The sequence below is a fragment of the Sminthopsis crassicaudata genome, chromosome 3 (genome assembly GCF_048593235.1).
Source record: "Sminthopsis crassicaudata isolate SCR6 chromosome 3, ASM4859323v1, whole genome shotgun sequence".
In the NCBI taxonomy this organism is placed as follows: domain Eukaryota; kingdom Metazoa; phylum Chordata; class Mammalia; order Dasyuromorphia; family Dasyuridae; genus Sminthopsis; species Sminthopsis crassicaudata.
Genome location: NC_133619.1, coordinates 635995005 through 636019248, shown reverse-complemented (window position 1 = coordinate 636019248; position 24244 = coordinate 635995005). Strand labels below are relative to the sequence as shown.

Genomic DNA, 24244 nt, shown 5'->3' with positions numbered 1-24244 from the left:
GCCAGGTCCCAGGAGTACACAAACCTTTCTCTGGTCTCTCTTATTGTGTTATTTTAGGCAACTGGCATTGTGCTGTGGGAAGAGCATGAACTTTGGGGTCTTGGGGCTCCAGTTTGAACCCCAGATCCAATACTGACTCTCTGTGGGATCCTAAGCATTCTTTTTCCCTGGCTGGGACTCAGTTGCTCATCTGTGAAATGGGGTTGAACTTCAAGTCCCTCTTAGCTCTAAATCTGTGTTCCCAGGCTCTCCTGGTGCTGTCCCAGTCTCCGGGCATGGGGCAACAGCCCTAGAGCAGATACTTAGGACTCATGGGATCCAAAATCTAGAGTTTGGAGTAATTCCCAGAGTCCTCTTGTCTAATCCCTTGTTTTACAAATGAGGAAAACAGACCCAGGAGGTCACAGAGGTAGTGAGGATGAGGTGGAATTGGAACTCAGGTCCTTCAGTGAAAGGGAGAGACAATGGGATCCATTGGAAAAAGGTTCAGATTCAGAGGCAGAGGGCCTGGATTCGAATCCTGCTCCCTTCCAGCTCTAGCTCTAGGTGCGATAAATTTGAGGGGGGACAACGAGCTGTGGTTTCCCAGTCTGACCTTTGAGGCTTCCCTCTCTCCTTCCATCCCCTTGAAGGGAAGATGCCTCAGGAGTCTACGGGCACATTGCCCAGCGATCCAGGGAAAGAATTGTGGGAAGCCCTGGGGAACAGCCACATGGGTGCAGCAGCCATGTTAATCCTGCCTTCTCTCCAAGCTCACCGAGGGAGGGGGAAGATGGGCAAGGCCCGTAAAGGGGGTGCCACCTCAGCAAGATCTGGGCTCTAGTACCTGCTGGGGGTGGGGACCCTTGGATGCCCAAAGGCCATTTGATACAGCCTGAGTCACTCTCAGGGCTGAGTATCTTGGGTTCATCTCCCAGGGTGGGGGTGGGCGCTGCCCAGGGACCCTGAGCCTGTTATGACTCATTTCCTGGGGGCGATGAGACCAGGAGGGGCAGTGTGGCTGGTCTCACTTCCCTAATGACAGTCTGTTGGCCCTGCCAGGGGGCAGGGGTGGGGCCACCAACCTGGCTTTGGGAAAGCAGCTGGCTGCTCTGCCTGCCCTGGGTTTCATGCCCATCGGCCCCTCCGCCAGGGAGATGACAGTAGCAACAAAGCCCTCCTGTCCTGGACGATGTCTCTCCCACTCCCATGGAGGCTGTCTGTGGCTACAGCCGGGTCCTCCCCAGGGCTACTATCCTGGGGGCCACACCAGGCATGTTCGCCCCGCCATGTTGCCATTTCTTGAGGCCAGATGGAAAGGCAGGATGTAGGCCCCACATCTAGGGCCGGAAGGGGCCAACTCTTTAATAGACAGATGGACTGAATGACTTACAGAAATCAATATAGAAAGAGGGGAGGGCCTTAAAGACCCTCTGGCCCAATCTCTCTTTACAAAACAGGAAACTGAGGCCAGGGGAAACAGAGCTACTTATACATGTATACGAGCATAAGCCTACAGCTGGAAGGGCCTGGCATCTCAAACTCTCATTCGACAGAAGAGGAAGGGAAATGCAGAGATGGTGAATATTGGACATCCCGGATCTCAGCCCAGGGCCACCTGCTCCATATTCAGCCCCCCTTTCCACGGTGTTGAGAAGCTCCCCAGGATTTAGCCCCAGTAAGGACACAGAGGCAGCCTGCTGTTGGGCAGAAAGTCCGGGCCTGGATCGGCCTCATCATAGCAGGAGGAGGTATGGGCCCAGGCAGGGAAGGGGACACACACTCAGAAGCGTGCGAGTGCACACACACTCACACACACTGTCACACACATGCACACACGCACACGCACACGCGCACACACACACACACACAGAATTTCCCTGCTCTACAACATACTGGTATGAAGAGGTCAGGGACGGAAGCCTCTGGTTTTCCCCAGCCCAGCCTGAGGTCATCCCCAAACACCTTCTCCCTTCTCCTTCCAGATCCCTGCACCTTTGCTTCCCAGGCTGGGCATGAGGAAGGTGAGAGGGAGGGGGAGATACTGAAATTACTCTGGCCCAGGACGGCCCCCAAACTCACAGGAACTCGGGGTCCCATCTGCTCCCTAGAGGAGATTTCCGCTTTGATAAAGCCCCGGCCCCCCCTGAGAGTGAGGTGCTCAGAAGGGGTGATGGAAAATCTGAATAGAAGTTAACAAAGGAAAAAACAACCTGGTGGCCCCCCCTTCCCCCCAAACCGCAGCTCTGGCCTAGTTCCCTCCCCCTCATCTCCACTCCAGCCCATGGCGGGCCCTCACGAAGAGGCTCGCCTGCCAGCCCTGGGCTCAGCATTTTCCACAGTAGAGGCGGATGCGGGGCAGGGAGGGAGCCTCTGTGACAAATGGAAACAGCTCTCCCTGTCCCTCATCTCTGTCTCCATCCCTCCGTCTGCCTCTGCCTGCCTGTCTCCTGTCTTCCCTTGAAACCTTTCTCTCTCTGCCCATTTGTCTCTCATCCATTGCCAAGTAGTGCCCATTCTGCCCCTCTGGAACAGCTCTTGAATCTCCCCATCCTGGCTCCTTTTGCATCCCCTACTCGAGGCACTCCTTACCTTTGTCCTGGACCATTGGGGCAACCTCCAAACTGATCTCCTCTGCTCCCATATCTCCCTCTGCCGAATGATCCCCAGCTTAAGGAAGTCAGAAAATATTAATATATGTATATATATATATATATTTTTTTTTTTTTCTTTTCCCTGTCCTTATGGCAAGATTAGCTTTGTTAGTTCACCATTAGGGTTAAATTGTACAACTAACGAAATCTTGTTAGAATATTAAAATTAACTATATTAGCTTTCAAGATCAAGTAAATGAGGATCAAAGGTGATTTGGTTTTAAAACTAACAAAGTCTTGTTAGAATATTAAAATTAACCATATTAGCTTTCAAGATCAAGTAAATGAGGATCAAAGGTGATTTGGTTTTAATTTTCACAAGTAGGAAAAACTTGATTTTCGTAATGACCGAATTTAATTTGACTTTGGAGCTGCTGAAAATATGACAGGAGAGAAGATTTCTATGAGGCTTAAACGTAGCCCAGGTGCCCTCTGGGACCAGCAAACATTTATTTATTTAATTTTTCTTTAAAAAAATTATTTATTTAATATTTCCCTCAGTTACATTTAAAATAATTTTACATTTTTATATCTTTTTAAATTATTATTATAGCTCTTTATTTACAAGATATATGCATGGGTAATTTTTCAGCATTGACAATTGCCAAACTTTTTTTTTTCCAACTTTTCCCCTCCTTCCCTCCACCTCTCCCTCAGATGGCAGGTTGACCAATCAATACATGTTACATATGTTAAAGTATAAGTTAAATACAATATATATATACATGTCCAAACTGGTATACATTTATTAAGGTGTTACTGTGTGCCTAGTGCTAGAGTAATCTGTCTAAAGAACTGCTGTCCTTCCCAGAATGCATATGTGGCTCTCCCTGGCTTGTAGGATAAAATCAAACTCTTCAGCTCGGCATTCAAGGCTCCCTGGAGCCAGTCCTAACCTGCCTTCCTAGCTTTCTCCTTCCCTGCTCCTTTTCACCTCTTCTAAATGCATTTCGGCACGTTGCCATTTCTTCCTTTAGTTTAATGATACTGAAGAAGGCATTGGGCTTCCAGTCAGAAGCCCACCTTAGACACTCCCACCCATATGGCAAGTCATTCAGCTCTAGTTACCTCAATTTGCTTCTCTGTGAAATGGGAGGAAGGGACCTGAGGATCTCTAAGGGCCTCTCAGCTTTAAGATTAAGACCCTGAGAATCTATTAAGTACCTACTATGTGCCAGGCCCTGGGGTGCAAAGACTCTAGGAAAATATCATCCTGCCCTCCAAAAGTTGATATTTTCCTGAGACAGTGGGATGTCTATTGAGAAAAGTGAGTTTGGAGTTTTGTTTTATTAGAGGGATTGAGGGAGCTTTCTTGTTGGGGAAGAAAATGGCAGCTTCCAAATGCTCAGATCTCTGTGACAGGGACTCCTGCCTAGGATATCTGTCTCTCTATTCCCCCCAACCCCCCATCCTTTTTGTTTGTCTTTCTCTCCTCCCTGTTTCTGTCTCTCTATCTCTATCTGACATTCTGTGTTTTCTTCTCTCACATCTGTCTCTTGTTTCTGTCTCTCTCCCTCTCCTCCCTTCCCCCTTCTGGATTTGAACCCTACCTCTGACCTCTGTGACCATCATTTCCCTGGCCCTTAATTTCCTTATTTGGAAGATGAGACAGTTGGCCCAGATGACCTCAGTGATCTCTGACCCCCCTTGGCCCTGATGGCCTTTAAGGATACTAGAAGGGAGGGCATTTTTACTGGCAGAGCCAGGCTATCCCAGTCTGAGCTAAGACCCATGACCCCCATCATCCCTTGCAAAGAGAGGGCTTGTAGGACCCAGGCCAGGTCCTACCCTCAGCCCCAGCAGATGCCCTCTCAGGCTGTATTTTGTTGGGCGGTTGCTGTGCCCAGGCAGGCAGGTACACAGACATTTTGAGTTAAATAGGATTTTGCAAATCACTAAGACTTTCCCCATGCTTTGAAGAGTGGTCAAGCTAGAACTGAACTGGATCTACAGCCAGTGACCTTCCCATAGACCCTTGAGACTCTTGGACGAATCGCTTCCCTCCTCCCCCTTAACTTAGCAGGTTCCTCAATGGGGAGCAGAGAAAGGATCACCAACCTGGAATCCTGGCTCTTTGTTTTGCCATCTGTGTGACTTTGGACAAGTCATTGTTTCCTAGAGACTCAGTTTTCCTCTTTTGTAAAAGAGGGTTGCACTCATTGACCTCTAGGGGCCTTTTCTTTTGTAAATCAGTGTGAGACACCTAGATGGCTTAAAGAAAGAAGACCTGAGTTCAAATGTTGCTTAATAGCTTTGTGACCCTGGGCAAGTCCATTTCCTTCAGCCTCAGTTTCTTTATCTGTAAAGTAAAAATAATAGCACCTACCTAACAGGATTATTGTGAGTATGGAATTATTAGATAATTAAATTATTATTATATTAAATTAGATAATTAAAGTAGTGGTTTGCGAACTTCCGTGTTATGTAAATTATTATTGCACGTAAAGGCTTGATAGTTTTCAAAATCCAGTCTGGCCCTCAATTCCGTTATGTGGGGATTGGATCACATGGTCCCTTCTCTCCAAAACAATCCTTTAAAGTGCTGAGGGCCCGCAGGAGTTTGTTTATCTCCCCTGATCTTAGACCCAAACAGATTCTGGGAGTTCTCCTGTGGGGGCCTTTCTTCTGAATTATCCTGCGTGAGGTTACAATGTTTCAGGGGACCAGTTAATTGTCCATTGTAGGTTACAGTGTTACAAGGACAGACCTGGGCAGGGGAGGGCTATGGGAAAGGGGAACAAGTCCACCCTAGAGCACTTGTTAATTACTTCCCTGGCCCTCTTAAGTGGTGTGGAGTTTACAAAGTAACAAACCGAAAGACTCCTTGCCTTCAGGCAATTTACACCCCTTTGAGGCTGGCTACATTGTATATTAAAAACAATTACATTGTACCTTACCCTGAGTGGGGAGCCGGGGAAGGATCGCTGGGTGTTTGAGGTGATGTTGGAGTGGAGGAGCTAAAGCTTCCAAGGAGGGTGTTGCAGGAAGGGGGTACTGCCTGGAAGCAGGAGATGAAGGAGTCACGTGTGGAAAAAGGCTGCTTTGGAAGTGGAAAGATGTGAAATAAAGCTGGAAACGGAGGTTGGGTCAGTTGTGATCGAGAAGAGAGGCGTTTGTATTTCATCCTTTATTGACTAGGAGCAGCAGGAGTGAGCCTTTGGACCCATGAAAATGGAGGAAGAATTGGCAAGATCATCCATGAGAAGGCTGTTGCAAAAGCCTGTGGGGCTTCCCCATTCCTGTTTCCTAGGCGTTGGGGATGGAATTCACAAATCCCTGAACTTTCTCTAGCTGGCTCTCAAAGTTTAGCCTTTCCTGGGAAAGTTGGGAGCTCACTACTGAGCAATCGGGGCCTTCTCCAGCCGGGTTTCTCCCACATCCTTCACTTTCTGCTCCTTACCAAGTCATGGCCGGAAAGGCTCAAAGAAAGATTTCCAAAAGCAGGGGTTCTTAAATTATGACCGGTGAACTTTTTCTGGAAAATATTTTGGTAGTTCTATTTTAATATGATTGACATCCTCCAAAAACCTATGTATATGATAGAGTAAAAAATAGGATTCTGAGGATTTCATAGGTTTCTCCAGACTGCCTAAGGGATTCATGTATGACAAAATTTAAAAATTCTGGTCCAGAAGAGACTCTGCTCTGGGGGCTGCCAGGCTGAAAGCAAATGCCTTTGCCTGTAGCCTGTGGGAACCAAAAGGTTACTCTAGCTCTACCCCAAGTCTCCCACTGGGAACATTGGGAGGAACCATTCTCCAGATGTATTTACTGAAGGTAAAAGGAGGTCAGCATCCGGGTGCTTATGGGGGTTGGGGGGAGCATGGGACTCTCACACTTTAACATGTATTTGGGTATAGGAAAGGCAATATCCAGGTGTGTGTTGGGTAATATGGGGGGTGGGGCTTTAATTTCCAATGTATATTAAGGATAGTGAGGGGGTTACTGAGTATCCAGGTGTATTTGGGGGGATATGGAGACCTTTAATTACCAATGTGTTTTGGGAGCAATAAGGAGGTCACCGAGTATCCAGGTGTGGATTGGAGTATGTGAGGGGAGCTTCAATTCCCAATGTATGTCGGGATCAGAAAGTGAATACTTTCAGATGTATATTGGGGGAACATGTGGGGGATTTATAATTCCAATGTATTGGGAACAATGAGAGTATTGAGTATCCAAGTGTGTGTTGGGTAATATGGGGGGGGGAGGCTTTAATTCCTAATGTACTTTGGGAGCAATGAGGAGGTCACTGAGTATTCAGGTGTGTATTGGGTAATTTTTGGGGGGCTTTAATTCCCAATGTATTTTGGGAGCAATGAGGAGGTCACTGAGTATTCAGGTGTGTATTGGGTAATTTTTTGGGGGGCTTTAATTCCCAATGTATTTTGGGAGCAATGAGGAGGTCACTGAATATTCAGGTGTGTGTTGGGTAATTTTTTGGGGGGGGCTTTAATTCCCAATGTATTTTGGGAGCAATGAGGAGGTCACTAAGTTTTCAGGTGTGTGTTGGGTAATATGAGGGGGGCTTTAATTCCCAATGTACTTTGGGAGCAATGAGGAGGTCACTGAGTATTCAGGTGTGTGTTGGGTAATTTTTTTTTTGGGGGGGGCTTTAATTCCCAAATTATGTTGAGGTCAATGAGGGAGTCAAAAAGTATTCTGATGTGTAGTGGGAGAATATATGGGGACATGTATAATTCCCAGTGTATTTTGGGAGTAGTGGGATCATTGAATATTGGGGTGTGTGTTAGAAAATATGGGGTGGATGGTTTTAATCCCCAAGGTATTTGGGGAGCAATGAGGAGGTCACTGAGTATCCAGCTGTGTGGGGGGGACTTGGGGGATTCACTCATTTCCTTGTGTGTGTTGGGGATTGTAATGGGAGGCCAGTCAGGATCAGATCCCCAGATGTTGGATGTGTGGTTCATGGCCATCCCATTAGCTAGAAGATGGAGGACCCCATTGCTCTGGTGGAGTCCAAGCTGGGCAGGGCTGACTGTGTGCTCTTCTCTTACTTCCTCAGGTGGTTTCACCCCAACATCAGTGGGCTGGAGGCCGAGAAGCTCCTCCTCACCCGAGGTGTACATGGCAGCTTTCTGGCCCGGCCAAGCAAAAGCAACCCTGGTGACTTTACCCTCTCGGTCAGGTAGGGATGCTTGGGACCCTCTGGCAGTGGGAAGTGGAAGCAAGGGGGAGGGGGGGCTGGCTTCACTTTCTCACTTGGGGAAGGACAAGGATTCAAAGGTGAAAGAATGGCTGTGTCCATATTGAGGGTGAGACTCAGTCCAGGGGCCATGTGGAGAGTCTCTCCTTTCCATCTGGTAAAGGTCAAAGTCAAGGTGAATGACAGATTACCCCATCCTCCCCCCCTCCCACGCCTTCTTCAGCCGTAGACAGATGTTCGTGCTGATAGAGGCCTGTGGCTCCTGGAGTATCCAAATATTTATAATTGTGTCCAGGATATGTAGCCAGAGTCTTGGAGCAGGGGTGCGTGGGAGGGGAAGATGCTTCTCTGTATCAAGGTCACCGGAGAGGACCCACAGCCTTAGACCTGGAGGCCATGAGGCCTCCTGAGAGTCTTCACAGAAGCAAAGTTGTTCTGGGGTCTTTGGGAGCCAAGTAAGGCCCTTCCCCCATCTGTCACCACCTGGTTCCCTATAGAAGGAAGAGTGTATGTGGAGGGGTCTCTGGAGCTTCTCCCCTATCTCTAGGTGCCCACATCCCTTCCCTACCTCTCTCTGGACATGGGCAGTGCCGATGACTTAGGAGGAGCAATTAGTCTTGCTATACAGGGAAGGGACCTTTTCTCCTTAGACTGGGGAGGGAGTGAGGGGACTAGATCCTTCTAGTTTGCCTCCTCAGCCACAATGGTCTCCTCCTCTAAGAACCTCTGAGGCCCCTCCCCCAGCTCAGACAATCCCCTTCTCCTAGTTTTTTCTCCTGGAGGGAGTACACTAGGAGATCTAGAGTTCTGGCTTCCAGCCCCATCCCTAGAGCCAGTCCCAATGGGGAGTTTAGACTGATAGTGGGAGGTGAGGGGGACCCTTCCCCCTTCCTCATCTCCATTTTCTCTGAATCCCCTCCCCCAATGGCCCATGTTCTTTGTGTGTGTCTGTGAGCTGGATTGGGAGGGGGGATGAAGGGGGGAAGCCTGGTCCAGCCTGGCCTCCCTCGGGGCTCTGGTGTATCAATGGCCTCAATTGTCTGACTGGGGCGCCCATTGGGAGGGGGTTGAAGTTTGGGGGAGGAGTGGTCTTCTTGAACAAGGGCATTGTGTGTGGGGGAGGGGAAGAGACCATAGGAAATTAGAGAGGAGCACCCTGGGATTTCCCACCCGAGAGCGGGAGTTACCTGAGTCTCACAACTGGACTGGGGCACAGGGGGAGGCATTTGGGGTGAGAGGGAGTGGAATGAGGCATGAGAACAATCTCCATTGAAGACAGGGTAGCCAGAAATTAGACAGCAAAACCGGCTTTGCCCAGCCTGGGCTTTGAGACTTGGAAATGATGGCGGACGTTAATATGGAGCTTTAATTTTTGCAAAGCATCTTATCTCATTTGGTGATCGCATTAGCCCATGAGAAAATGGCTGTTTTTAATCCCCATTTGACAGCTGGGAGCCTGAAGATCGGAGAAAGTGGCGCACAGCTAGCAAAGTCCTAAAGCAAGATTTGAATTCGGGTTACCTTCCCGTCTCCAAGTCCAGCCCTCTCCCCTGATAGCCCCCCCCAGAGGAATAAACAGGGGAAGGTCCCCAGCACAGCCTCCTAGGGACATCAGACAGCTAAGGGAAATGGGGCTCATTAGGTGGCAAAATGGATGGAGCACTGGACAGGAAGACCTGTATTCAAGTCCTGCCCCAGATTCTTATCTGCTGTGTGATCCTGGCAAGAAATTGAAATTCTCTATTTTGCTCTTTCAGTATCTCGAAAAAGAGGATGATCTTGTTGATTCTAGTTCTGAATCTAAGATCCTATGACATTTTCTGCTGGAAATCTCTTTATAAAGCTTGGGGATTTCTTTTGTTTGGATTCTTATTCTGAGGCAGGGGGATCGGGCAATGGTCCCTTCCTCTACTATTAAACACGAGCCCTTTTCTGTAGTCAGTCAACAAACATTTATTAAGCCCCTTCTATGTGCCCACCATTTGGGATAGGAAGAAAGACAAAATCAATCAAGTAATAAACATTTATTAAGCCTCGACTGTGTACCTGGTACTGTGTTAAGGATACAGTAAGATCCAAAAGACAGTCCCCTAGCCTCAGGAAGCTTATAGTCTAATGGAGGAGGCTACATGCAAACCAAGATGTACAAACAAGGTTATCTACAAGGAGTAGGAGCTAATTAACCGCCGGAAGGCACCAGGATAGAGAGGGATTGAGGGAGACCTTCTGGGATTGGAGGATGTCCATTGACTCCCATTCTATATTAGGGATAGGGCCTCCCACCCCAGGCTTCCCCCCAACAGGCCTTGATGTCGATCTCACTTTCTGCAGGCGAAATGAGGAGGTGACCCACATTAAAATCCAGAACTCCGGCGACTACTACGACCTCTATGGGGCGAGAAGTTTGCCACGCTGGCTGAGCTGGTGCAGTACTACACAGAACAGCACGGCCTCCTGAGGGAGAAAAATGGGGACGTCATTGAGCTCAGATACCCACTCAACTGCCAGGACCCAACATCCGAGAGGTGAGCGCCACATGCCTGGTGTGGCATTCAAGGCCCCTCTGCCTTCCTAGCCTTACAGCCTCGAGCAAGGGCTGGGCAGGGCTGCTTTGCAACTTATTTCAGGGATGATGATGATGATGATGATGATGATGATGATGATGATGATGATAATGATGATGATGATGATGATGATGGTGGTGGTTGGTGGCGGCAGCTTCAGAAGGACCTGGATTTGAGTCCTATCCCAACTGGTAATGTTGAGTGACTGGACAAATCATTTAATCTTTCGGTAACTTAGGTGACTTTCTATAACTGCTCTAAGTTATACATATAAGATATGTATCAGTGAAGGAAATTTCCACACTGAGAGTTCCCCATATTCTGTAATGGGAATCATTGGTCCAGACCTTCCCCCCAAATGACCATTCCTCAAAAGGCGACTCTTGTTTGATGCTTTTGGGTCACAAGGCATTCTTGTATACTGCTGCCCAATGACTCTGGGAGGGGAGTACTGCAGGTTATTTTACAGATGAGTAAACTAAGGCTCAGAAACTTGAGCTTGTTTAGGGCAGGATTGGAACTCGGATCTCTTCTGCCTCCAAGCTTAGAGTTCCTTTGCCTATACCAGGCTGGGTAGCTGCTGTCCATGGTTGTGCAACAAGAAAGACTGAGGTTAGATCTCAGGAAAGAGAACCAGGTGTCTGCCCCCGCCCTCTCCCCCATAGCGGGTTGCCTCAGTCTCAGTGATGGCGGGTCAGACTCCTTGGCACTGCGCTCTCTCCCCACCCCCCCTCCCACAGTTGGGGATTTAGTTGGATGCCCTGCCTGGAGGCGGCAAGGACGGACAGATGGAAAGACTTCTTGAATTGAGTCACTGAAGGAGTGAGGAACTGGGGAGGGGGGGGGAGTCACACCTTTCCAGTTCCTCTCCTTGTAGCTACTAATTGGCTGTGACCATCAAGGACCCTTCCCTCCCCCCCACCCCCGACCCTTTGGATTGATCCTCTTCTCAGTCCTCCCCACCCAGACACATACACATGCCGATCATAAGGGGAGGCCCAAGCAAGGGAAATGGGTGAATGAGACAGAGAGACAGAGACAGAGACACGCACACACTCCCAGAGAGAGACACACAGAGACAAGAGATGGAGAGAGAGACAAAAAGAGACACATGCACACACAGAGAGACAGAGACGGAAACACACCCCCACAAAGAGACACACAGACATAGAGAGACAGAGAGGCAATGAAGGGGAGACAGAGACAGAGACATACTTCCTCAGAGACACACTCCCACTCCCAAAGAGATACACACAGAGTTAGAGAGACAGAGATGGAGAGATAGAGACAGAGAAACACACACCCAAAAAGAGACACACAGACATAGAGATAGAAAGACAATGACAGAGACAGAAAGAGACACAAGCACACACACAGAGATAGACAGAAACAGAGAAAGAGAGATAGAAAGGGAGATAGAGACAGCAAAAGACACACACACACACACACACACACACACACACAGAGAGAGAGAGAGAGAGAGAGAGAACCAGAGAGAGGCTCCCTAGCCAAATCTCACTTCCTCCAGCTGAACTCCCTTCCCCCTCTCCCCACCCAGGGCCTCCCCCTAGTGCTGTGGTGACCAGTTATAAATACAAGTTCATGTTTTTCTAATAGTTTACAGTTTGTAGCCCTGTGAGGTAGATAAAGCAAAATAGCATTATTGTTGTTATTTTTTAAATATGTAAGAAACTTGGTAAACTTGATTCATAACATTTTGTGACTTATTGCTGTAATTGCTCAGCCAAGAAAGAAAATAAGGTGGGTTCCTCATGCCCTGCTCTTTGTTTTTTAATATATATTTTTTATTTTTCCAAATACATGCAAAAAATAATTTTCAACACTCACCTTTGCAAAACCTTGTGTTCCAAATTTTTCTCTCTCCCTCTCTCCCACCCCCTTCCATAGAAAGCAAGTCATCCAAAATGGGTAGTTCTATTATTATTTTTGTGTCAGTACATGATCTTGTGGATGAGGAACCCAGATGGACCCCATGTCTAAGTGAAAGAATAGGGAGTTGGCTCATGCTCAGAGGGGCTGAGGGACTCATCCAGTCAGCCAGCTAGTAAGTATCAGAGCAGGAGATTTGAACCCAAATTTTGACAGAAGCCCAGTACTCTATCCACTAGGCCTTACTATCTCTCATCCCCATTTTACAAAAGAAGAAACAGATTCAGAGACCAAGCAACTCACCCACTGTCAAACAACTAGAAAGTATCATTGGCTTTCGAATTCAGGTCTTGATTTTTTTGGGTCCAGGGTTCTTTCTAGAGCCTTTGTAGTCTTCCCTGGGCTCAACCTCATCAAGAATATTGAGTTCTGCCCCAGTTTCTCTATTCTGGAATCACTGTGCGGAGGGGAGATGAAGAAGAGGAAGATGGGAGTTTAGTTCCAATTCTACCTGTTTCTGAGGCAAGACCCTTTCTCTTTGGGTCTCAAGGTTCTGACCAGCTCTTCAGGTAACCACAGCCAAGATGGGAGGGAGAGGATTGAGAGGCCATGTTCTTCCTTTGGTCCACTCTCTCCATGGGGACAGGCGACCTTAGTTGCCTTGATTACAACCTGTTTAAAGTGATTATGGGTTATTTCCAGCATATCCCTGTTAAAGTGTCTTCCTGCTTCCTTCTGGAAACCATGCCTTTCTTCATGTGGCCATTCAGGGAGGGGAGAGGTTCACGTCTTTGCCATGGGTGGACGACATCTGGGGGAGGGTCGGGTTTAGTCTTGGCAGGCAAGGCATGTTGGGAAGGACATTGATAAGTTGGAGTGAAGAGGGATATGTGTGTGTGTGTGTGTGTGTGTGTGTGAGAGAGAGAGAGAGAATGTGTGTATATGAGTGTGTGTGTGTGTGTGTGTGTGTGTGTGTGTGTGAGAGAGAGAGAGAGAATGTGTGTATATTAGTGTGTGTGTGTGTGTGTGTGTGTGTGTGAGAGAGAGAGAGAGAATGTGTGTATATTAGTGTGTGTGTGTGTGTGTGTGTGTGTGTGAGAGAGAGAGAATGTGTGTATATGAGTGTGTGTGTGTGTGTGTGAGAGAGAGAGAATGTGTGTATATGAGTGTGTGTGTGTGTGTGTGTGAGAGAGAGAGAATGTGTGTATATGAGTGTGTGTGTGTGTGTGTGTGAGAGAGAGAGAGAGAGAGAGAGAATGTGTGTATATGAGTGTGTGTGTGTGTGTGAGAGAGAGAGAATGTGTGTATATGAGTGTGTGTGTGTGTGTGTGTGTGTGAGAGAGAGAGAGAGAGAGAATGTGTGTATATGAGTGTGTGTGTGTGTGTGTGAGAGAGAGAGAGAATGTGTGTATATGAGTGTGTGTGTGTGTGTGTGAGAGAGAGAGAATGTGTGTATATGAGTGTGTGTGTGTGTGTGTGTGTGTGAGAGAGAGAGAGAGAGAATGTGTGTATATGAGTGTGTGTGTGTGTGTGTGAGAGAGAGAGAATGTGTGTATATGAGTGTGTGTGTGTGTGTGTGAGAGAGAGAGAGAGAGAGAGAGAATGTGTGTATATGAGTGTGTGTGTGTGTGAGAGAGAGAGAGAATGTGTGTATATGAGTGTGTGTGTGTGTGTGTGTGTGAGAGAGAGAGAGAGAGAGAATGTGTGTATATGAGTGTGTGTGTGTGTGTGTGAGAGAGAGAGAGAATGTGTGTATATGAGTGTGTGTGTGTGTGTGTGTGAGAGAGAGAGAATGTGTGTATATGAGTGTGTGTGTGTGTGTGTGTGTGTGAGAGAGAGAGAGAGAATGTGTGTATATGAGTGTGTGTGTGTGTGTGTGAGAGAGAGAGAATGTGTGTATATGAGTGTGTGTGTGTGTGTGTGTGAGAGAGAGAGAGAGAGAGAGAATGTGTGTATATGAGTGTGTGTGTGTGTGTGAGAGAGAGAGAATGTGTGTATATGAGTGTGTGTGTGTGTGTGTGTGTGTGTGAGAGAGAGAGAGAGAGAATGTGTGTATATGAGTGTGTGTGTGTGTGTGTGAGAGAGAGAGAATGTGTGTATATGAGTGTGTGTGTGTGTGTGTGTGAGAGAGAGAGAATGTGTGTATATGAGTGTGTGTGTGTGTGTGTGTGTGTGTGAGAGAGAGAGAGAGAATGTGTGTATATGAGTGTGTGTGTGTGTGTGAGAGAGAGAGAATGTGTGTATATGAGTGTGTGTGTGTGTGTGTGTGTGTGTGTGTGTGTGTGTACATAGCACACTGTACTAAAGGGCTGCCCTATGTAAGAAGGATTCCACTTACACTACTTGGCCCCAGAACACAAAGGGAGGAACGTGTTGAGAAGCACTCTGGGGCTTGGAGACATTCTAAGAGGAAAATGGGCTGCTGTGGGAGAGGCTGGGCTCCCTGAAACGGGAGGGCTTTAAGCTGAGTTTCTCATCAGCCCTGGATTACCTCTGCCACCCACTTTCTGCGCTTCTACTCACATGGTGGTGAATCATGTCCAACTTAGTGTGCTGCCCAGGCCCACTACAAACACGTTACCTAATTTTCACTGGGCTCATACTTTTATTTTTCCCTCTTGGGTCTCTGTGTCTCTGTCTTTCCGTCTCTGTGCCTCTTATTTCTGTCTCTCTGCCTCTTTCTTTCCCTCTCCTTCCCTCCTTCCTCCTCCCCTTCTCTTCTTCCTTTTTTTTTTTTCCCCCTGAGGCTGGGGTTAAGTGACTTGGCCAGGGTCACACAGCTAGGAAGTGTTAAGTGAGACCAGATGTGAACTCTGGTCCTCCTGAATTCAGAGCTGGTGCTCTATCCACTGCGCCACCTAGCTGCCCCTCTCTTCTTCTTCCTCCTCCTCCTCCTCATCCTCCTCTCTGTCTTTGTCTCTTTTTCTCTGTCTCTCTCTCCTACAGTAGTAGCTGTTTCAAACCTTCTCTTCTCAAGCTTCTTACATCGTCTCTTTTCTTCAGTAGAGAGAGGACTTTGCCTTTTCACTTTCCTGAGAAAAGCAAGGCCAACCCCCTGACCTTCCTCTTCTCCTCAGTTGTGTGCTTCCCAAGCCCTCTGCATCATCCTCGGCCGTTCCTGACGGAGCAGCGGCCTTCTCCTTGCCAGGGCCATCTCCTTTACTTGTTCCCTTGGTCTCTTCCCCTTCGGTATCCTCTGGCACTTTTTACCTAGTCCGTAGTTCCTCCTCCATTAATCTCTCCTTCCCCACTGCTGCTTACGAACAGGCCCAGGTCTCCTGCTTCCTCAGCACAGCCCTCGTCACTGTTTTCCTCCTGTGCCCCCAGACCCCCGTTCTGTGTGGCTCCTGCACTTCCCAGCCAAACTGGATCAAGCCAAGGATTTCCTTCCCTTTCTCTCCCTCTGAAGCCCTTGGAGTCTGGCTTCTGTCCGACCACTCAACTGAGCTGTTCTCTCCCACTCTGCCGGCAGTCTCTTGACCACAACATATCGTACCCTTTCCTTAGCCTCCACCCAACGATTTCCTCTGCTGTTTTTGACGTGTGTGACCTTTCCCCCACGTCTTCCCGCCCACGCTGGCTTTTGTGGAACTGGTTTTCCACCTGACTGTGGAGCTTCTCAGGCTGGACGCCTGGCCTGTGTCCATTCTCTCTCTTCAGGGTTTCCCAGGGTCTTCTGGGCCCCTTCTTTCCTGCCCTCTGTAACCTCTCTTGATTTCATCCACTCCTGGGCTTTAATCCTTATCTTGCCTCTGAGTCATTTCTGAGCTCCCTTCTGACATCCCTGACCGCCCCCGGGCACCTCCATGACCTGTCCACTTCTGTCCCAACAGGACTCACCTTCTCCTGAGCCACACTCGCCCGTCTCACTGAGCTCACTGCCTGTTGTCCCTGATTCCTTTCCCCAAGCCTTTGCAGTCAGGGTGATCCCTCCACATCACGCCCTGACATCTCTGGCACCTGACTTTCTCACGGCTCCCACAGCTGATGTCCCAGCTCAGCCCCTCTTCCAGTCCCCTCCACTTTGCTCCACATTTGCCCACACTTTCTCCCCCCTTCTTTTTCTTTCTTTCTCTCTTCCTTTCTCCCTCTCCCTTTCCCTCTCTCCCTCCCTTTCTCTCTTCCCCTTCTCTCTTTCTCTTCTCTTTCTCTCTTCCCTTCTCTCTCTCTCTCTTTCTCTCTCTCTTTCTCTCTCTGTCTCTCTCTCACTCTTTTTCCTTCTGTCCCCTCCCTCCCTCCCTCCCTCCTTCTCTCTCTGTCTCCCTGACCCAATGCATCTGCCCAGCTGTTAGAATCATCTTCCTCAAGCACAGCCCCCAGCGCCCAGCCTTCAAGGGCAGCCTCTGGGATAAAACAGACTCCTTGGCCAGGTCCTGGAAGGCCCACCAGAGTCTGGCCCCAGGCAACCTTTCCAGAGCTCCTTACCCCTCTTCATGTTCCCTATTCCAGCCAGACTGGGTTCCTCACTATTCCCAGAACAGTGTGGGCCAGGATGGACCAGAAGGCCTTGCAAGTCCCTCTGAGCCAGATCCAAAGGAAAGAGCCTGGAGCTGTGTAGAAGCAGCAGGAAGGAGGGGGGGGCTGGGCCTGGAGTAAGAAGGCCTGGCTCACTCACTGACTGGCTGTGGGGACTGTGGGCCCAGCGGATAGGTTGCCAGGCTCAGGAGGCAAGGAGGGTGCCTCTCCCACACAATCACACTTAGTAGTTGTGGGAACCTGGGCAAAGCCACTTAGCTTCTCAGGGTCTCAGTTTCCCCACCTGTAAAATAAGAATAATCAGAGTGCCTACTTCATAGGCCTGTCAGGAGATGACGAGCTGATATTTAGCAGGGGTGGAGCTATTATTAGCCCTATCACCAAATCATAATTATTGACTTTGTGACTTTGAGGAAGTGAGGGGGAGGCCGGACTAGCTGGCTCTCCATCCAGATTTCCAGCAGTCCTGGGGGTGGGGCTGAGAAGTGGAGACAGGATGGCCCAGGTTGATGGGAGTGGTGGGAATGAGGGACTGGGGGTGTTCGTGCCGGGCAGCATGGGTAAGAGCGCCCCCACCCAGATAATCTGTCTTAAGGACAGACTGTTCCCCTTTATCTCTGGAGAACCCCCAAAGTTCTTAATTGCCCTCCCCATCTCAGCTCTGCCCCATTTCTGCAGAATAGAGAGAGGCTGCCACCTAGTGGTCAAGGGGGGGCTTGCAATCTCCTGGGCCCACCCCACAATATGCCAGTGGCCCCCAGCCCGGCTCTGCCCCTGTTAGGAGCCCAACCACATTAGATCGTTGGATCACAGATGGAGAGGTCGGCTACTTAAGCTCCCTTACCTTACAGGTGAGGGCCGATAGACCCAGGGACAACCTTTCTGGGTCTTATACTGCAATCCTATGAAATGTAAAAACTAAGATGGTTCCTGCTTACAAGGGACTTATCCAAGGTCACACAGGTAGTTCAATCAGCTAATAAATGTTCACTAAGTGCCTGCTGTGTATCAGGCACTTTGCTGGGTTCTGGGGATACAAAAAGATCATTCTTGTCCTCAGGAAGCTCACAATCCAACCGAGAGACAATTTGTAGTTATTTAACTACAAACAAACTAAAAACGGGCTAAATGGGGAATAACCGGCAGAGAGAAGGCACTAGAATTAAGGGGGTAGGGAGAGACTTCCTGGAGAAGGGGGGTTTGAGCTGGGACTGAAGGAAGTCAGGAGGCAGAGTAGGAGGGAGAGAGGAGGAGAGGAGGAGTGCTGTAGACTTGAAAGTGAAGAAGGTGGGATTTGAATTTGGGTCAAATTCGCAGTGGTTCAGTGATCCAAAGCAGTCCCAGTAGACTTTAGACAGAAAATGCCATCTGCATCCAGAGAAAGAACTAAGGAGACCGAATGTAAATCAACACATGCTAGGTTCACTTCTTTTTTGTATCTCTCCCATAGTTTTTCACATTTCTGGAAGCAGAACAAGCAGATGACGTGTCTTGTTGTTCTCATCTCTGGTGGGTTTGGGTTTGGATGCCACGGTCTAGAAGGGACATTGAAGGGGCATCCGAGTGGCCCAGAACCACCAAGTCAGGTAGATTCATCTTCCTGGGTTCAAATCTGGCTTCAGACACTGACTAGCTGTGTGAGTCTGGGCAAGTCATTGAACCCTGATTTTCTGCATCTCCCAAAAAAGAATTATAAAACAAAAAAGAAAAGAGATTGAAAAAGTGTTAAGTGTCTGAAAGAAGGTAGCCAGGACAGTAGAAGGCCTTGAGTCCTTGTTAGACAGATGGATGAAAGTGTTATATTCCAGTCACTGGGGAATATAAGGCCCCCTCCCCAGAGTGATTCTGGAGTACAGAGGGCTTGTGTTTCCATCCCACTTCTGACCCTCGCTCTCTGTGTGACCCCAGACAAGCCACTTAATCATTCTGGGACTGTTTCCTCATCTGTAAAACCAGATGTCCTCTGACTTCCCTTCCAGCTCTTAGTTCTGGTTCTATAAAATAGGAAAAAGGAGAGAGTTCTGCCCACAAGGGGCTTGCCATCTAATAAGATGAGACAATTTGTGCAAGAGAAGTGTGGCCAGAGAGGAGAGTTTTGGCCCGAGGAATCCCAGGTCTGGGGAGTTGATGAGACAGTTACTAGCTGCGAAACCCTTTCCAGAGTGGATGGAAGTCTTTTGTTCTTTCTTTCTTTCTTTCTTTCTTTCCTTCTTTCTTTCTTTCTTTGTTTCTTTGTTTCTTTCTTTCTTTCTTTCTTTCTTTCTTTCTTTCTTTCTTTCTTTCTTTCTTTCTTTCTTTCTTTCTTTCTTTCTTTCTTTCTTTCTTCTTCTTTTAAAGATTTTAATTAATTAATTAACTAATTAGATTAGATTAGATTAATGAATTATGTTGGGAGAGAAAAATCAGAGCAAATGGGAAAAACCATGGGAAAGATAGAAAAACAGGAAAAAGATGTGAATATAACCTGTGTTGATTTACATTTAGTCTCCTTAGTTCTCTGGATGCAGATGGCATTTTCTGTCCAAAGTCTATGGGATTGGCCCTGGATCACTGAACTGCTGAGAAGAACCAAGTGTTTCTTTCTTTCTTTCTTTTTTTCCCCTGAGGCTGGGGTTAAGTGACTTGCCCAGGGTCACACAGCTAGGAAGTGTTCAGTGTCTGAGACCAGATTTGAACTCGGGTCCTCCTGAATTCAAGGCTGGTGCTCTGTCCACTGCGCCACCTAGCTGCCCCAGAACCAAGTCTTTCACAGTTGATCATTGCATATTTTTATTTTAGCATGTGTCAGTTTACATTCAGTCTCCTTGGTTCTTTCTCTGGATGCAGATGGCATTTTCTGCCTACAATTGTTTTGGCTCACTGAATCACTGAGAAGAACCGAGTCTAATTGGTCACTGTACATTTGTGCTGTTACTGTGTACAGTGTATTCCTGGTTCTGCTCATTTCACTCCCATCAGTTCATGTAAATCATTCGAGCCCTTCCTAAAATCATCTAAAGTTTATAGAACAATAATATTCCATCACGTTCATGTACCACAACTTGTTCAGCCATTCCCCAATTGATGGGCCAGTGGGTGGAAGTATTGATTTGATTACTGAAATATAAATGGGGGGGTTGTGGATGAAAAATAGGGCAGAGGACAAGGTATCTGAGGGAGAGAGACCCAAAGTGTGGCCTGGAGCTCATGAGATAGCTCTGAACGAGGTGAGTTTGTTTCCATTCATTGGAAAGAAGGAAGACTGCCCAGCAGGGAGGATGCTATTGCTGAGTTTGAGCATCCAAAGGGCTGCTGTTTGGATAGAGTCTTCTATTTGACCCCAGAGAAGCACAGGGAAGGGTCTGAGAGCTGAATGGAGGTTTACGGTCAGAGGAAAATTCCCTCACGTTTGAATTGTCCCAAAGTGGAGCCCCCAGAGGTGGCGAGCTCCCCTTCCTTGGAGGGCTTCAAGCTAAGGCTGGACAAGCACTTGTCAAGGATGTCAGTGAAAGGTTTCCTTTGTAGGGATGGGCCAGACTAGGGAACGGCCAGTCTCTCAGCTTCTTGGACTTCAGTCATGAGGAGGAGGTGGGGTCCTGCCGGAGGATGACTCCTAGATTAACCCCAGATTGCGGCACATGGATTTGGGGGCAGCCCTTGATCTGAGCTGGCCCAGGTGAATCCTATCATTCCCTGGGCGGAACACAATCCTCTCTATCCCCTGTCAGGTGGTACCACGGACACCTCTTCGGTAAAGAGGCTGAGAAGCTGCTGACAGAGAAGGGAAAACCTGGCAGCTTCTTGGTGCGCGAGAGTCAGAGCAAGCCCGGGGACTTTGTGCTCTCGGTCCTCACTCAGGAGCTGGACAAACTCGATGGTGGCGACCGCCGGCCCCGGGTCACCCACGTCATGATCCGCTTCCAGGTGTGGCCCTTGGCTGTGGCAGGGCAGGGGCAGTGGGGGCGGGAGTGGGCAGCAGGGGAGGGGGAGGACACCGGGGGCTCCCACTCACGTATCTCCTCTCCAGGCTGATGGCAAGTATGACGTGGGTGGAGGGGAGCGGTTTGACACCCTGACGGACCTTGTGGAACACTATAAGAAGAACCCCATGGTGGAGAAGTCTGGGGCTGTTGTGCACCTCAAACAGGTACCTGCTAATCCCGCCAAGCCTCAGGATCTTCAGGGGTTAGAAGTCATTGCCCCATCCATGAGAAGGGGGTCTGACTTCCCACAACCAGGATGAGGAAGGGTCCCTAGAACAGTAGGATCTCCTTTTCTTCCTCTGTCAAGTGAGGGATCGGGCTAGGTCACTCTCAAGGTCCTTTCTGGCACAAAAAAGAAAAAAAATTAATTTTGGGCAAGAAGGATTGCAGTTGTTCTAGCATTTGGCTGTAACAGCGGCATGAAGTGGTGGATAGAGTGCCAGGCTGGAGTTGGGGAGCATGTGGCCTCAGACACTTCCGAGTTGTGTGAGCCTGAACAAGTCACTTTGTCCTGTCTGCCTCAGTTTCCTCCTATGTGAAATGAACTAGAGAAGAAATTGCACTTGTTGTCTGACCCTAGACAAGTCACTTTACCCTGTCTGCCTCCGTTTCCTCCTTTGTAAAATGAACTGGAGAAGGAAATGGCACTCATTGTCTGACCCTAGACAAGTCACTTCACACTGTCTGCCTCAGTTTCCTCATTTGTGAAATGAATTGGAGAAGGAAATGGCAAACCACTCTCTGTGTGACTGTCACTTCACCCTGTCTGCCTCAGTTTCCTCATCTGTAAAATGAGCTGGAGGAAGAAGTGGGAAACCATTCTGGTATCTTTGCCAAGGAAACCCCAAACAGGGTGTGAAGTCGGACGTGACTGAAATGACTGAATAATCACAGGAGCCTTTGCCTGCCCCAGAATCTCGGAATGTCAGCACGGCAGGGACCTCTGAGGTCACCTAGTCTAACCATTCATCCCCATTACAGCACATCCATTGAACGGTCCTCTAGCCTTTTCTATCATGTAAAAGGTGGATTAGCGCCATTCTGCTTGGTCTCAGCAGGCAGAGCTGGGAGCCATGGGAGCTCCGGAGAGGCAGATGCAGGCCGTCCCGGTGTCCATGGGATTCTGGGAAGTAGCAGACTCCCTCTCATTCGAGAACTCTGCCCAGAACCCGGATCACTATGTGCTAGGGATGTATGGGTGTTGGTAATTTCTTTATCTGGTTTAGAGTAGAGTAGCTGGCTTTTGAATTCTGGGATTCAAAGGGATTGGAGCTACAGAAATCAGTAAACATTTATTAGGTGCCTACTGTATGCTAAGCATTGCAAATATAAGACAAAACCCAATCATCCCCTGCCTTCAAGGTGCTTACATTCAAATAAAAAGAAACTCTTAGAAGAGGCTCAGAAAGTCCTAGGGAGTTTGGATGGCTAAATCACAGAATTGGTAGAGATCCGCCATCAATCTCATTTCTTTTAACAAGCATTTACTATGTGACTACTGTATAACCGTATAACATCATGCTGGGTGCTAGGGATAGAAAGACAGAAAAGAAACAATGCTCACTCTCAAGGAGCTTACATTCTCCCAGGGATGGATGAGGAATAAAAATGAGGCAATCTGAAGAGGGAAAGAATACTAAAACTGGGAGAAATCCAGGAAGGCTTCTTGTAGGAAGTGGCTCCTGAGTCCTGCAGGAATCGAGGACTTTTCAGAGGGGGAGAAGAGGCTCTAAGTTAAGATATATTTGGAACCTAGAGGGTGTGAAAGGGAGTTGTGGGAAGTGAGCCTGGGAAGTGGGTAGTGAACATGTTGTGGAGGGCTTTCCGGGTCAGACTTGCTTTTCATGACAGAGCAGTAGGGAGTCACGGAAGGCTTTGGGATTGTGCAGGGATGTGGTTAGATCTGTACTTTGGGAACATATGGGGAGGATGGACAAGAAGGACCCACTGGTCCTTCCATGTTCCTCTATTGCAGCCCCCGGTGCTGGGGGACATGGATTGGTAGAACTTGGGCCAGGGGGAACCGGGGGGCCGGCCGAGCTAAGCCTGAGCCCGCTCTTCCTGCAGCCTTTCAATGCCACCAGGATAAATGCAGCCAACATTGAGAACCGGGTCCGAGAGCTCAACAAGATGGCGGACCAGAGTGAGAAGGCCAAGCAGGGATTCTGGGAGGAGTTTGAGGTAAGGTCTGGGTACTGCCCCGATTGTGGCCCCTGAAGCCCCCAGACCCAGCAGCAGGGGAGCTGTGCCCTGGGCTCACATCCTGACCGGTTCCTTGTTGGAGTTCCGACTGACTGATGGCTTGTCCAGGCCTTGGAGATGAAGGGGCGAGGGCGGATTTTGTTCTGTGTGAGAGCTGAGAGGAGGACGTGGGGTCCGGAGGCGGGCGAGCTCCGAGCTCAGGGCTGAGCCTTGGTGGGTCTCATCTCCCCAGATGCTGCAGCAGCAGGAATGTAAGCTTTTGTACCCCCGGAAGGAGGGTCAGCGTCCCGAGAACAAAGCCAAGAACCGCTACAAGAACATTCTTCCCTGTGAGGACCTCAGGACGGGCCCCGGGGAGGGGGGGGACTGGGGAGCTGCAGACCTGCCCCTCTGCTTCAAGACTCCTCCTCTCCCTGGCCTCCAGTGGCTGGTTCTCTGACCCGTCCTGCCCACTGCTAATCGATCCCATCATCCCCCCCAAAATACACACCCACTTTCCCACACAGACACGTCTGAATGTACACATGTATTCTTCAGACATTGACACCCATGGCTGCCCTTGTCAAACACGGGCAGAGGGGGACCCAAGACCCTGGCTCCTGCATCCAGTGTGCAGCCGGGGACCTCCCCCCCAGCTCCCAACTTCTCCACCTCCCGTCTCCCTCTTCTCTCCCCCCCTGCAGTTGATACCACCCGTGTGACCCTCCGAGACGTGGACGGGAGTGTGCCAGGGGCCGACTATATTAACGCCAACTACATTAAGGTGTGTGAGTGTGTTTGCCGGCTGCTGTTGCCATGGACAGAGCTTGGGGTGCGACCATGTAGGTCTGGTGAAAAGAATGTTAAGTCAGAGGCCTGGCGTGACTGCTTAGTCACCTCGGGATTTTGGCCCTCTCTGGCTATCAGTTTTCTCATCTGTTAAAGGGGTGGATGTGGGGAGAATTGGGCTAGAAAATCTTTCCAAGGGACTTTGTGACCTTGTTTGTACAAAGGAATCCATGTGTAGAGTGTGGAGAAAGCTCTGGCCGGGTCTGAATTCCAGCTCTGCAGCTAACTGGCTGTGTGACCTGGCTCAGTGCCTCAGTTTCCCCTTCTGTAAAATGAGATGGCCTCGAAGGCATTTCCCAGTTCCAAGTTTAGGGACCCTTAGGGGATCTCGGGTGGAGGCCTGCTTTCCTTGCTGATGTTAGAGCGAGGCTAAAGCGGCAGCGGCCGGGTGCCTTCCCTCTTCTGGGCTTGGGGTTCACTCTCGATCCCCTTTGCCTCAGAGTTCCCAAACACAGGGGCTTTGCCAAGCTGCCCCCTGTACTCTTCCTTTGTCTTCGGAAGCTGAAACACTTTTTTTGCCAACCT

At 48.9% G+C, this 24244-nt stretch overlaps 1 protein-coding gene across 1 annotated transcript in view; it reads left to right on the top strand.

The window, feature by feature from the left end:
• The window catches only part of LOC141564308 (tyrosine-protein phosphatase non-receptor type 11-like), a 38408-nt gene that overhangs the window by 10541 nt on the left and 3623 nt on the right, over window positions 1–24244 (top strand). Inside the window, 8 exon segments of the mRNA XM_074306637.1 lie at window positions 7657–7779; window positions 10129–10187; window positions 10190–10322; window positions 20435–20630; window positions 20734–20853; window positions 22757–22870; window positions 23124–23220; window positions 23575–23654. Of these exon segments, the coding sequence (XP_074162738.1) occupies window positions 7657–7779; window positions 10129–10187; window positions 10190–10322; window positions 20435–20630; window positions 20734–20853; window positions 22757–22870; window positions 23124–23220; window positions 23575–23654 (922 nt within the window).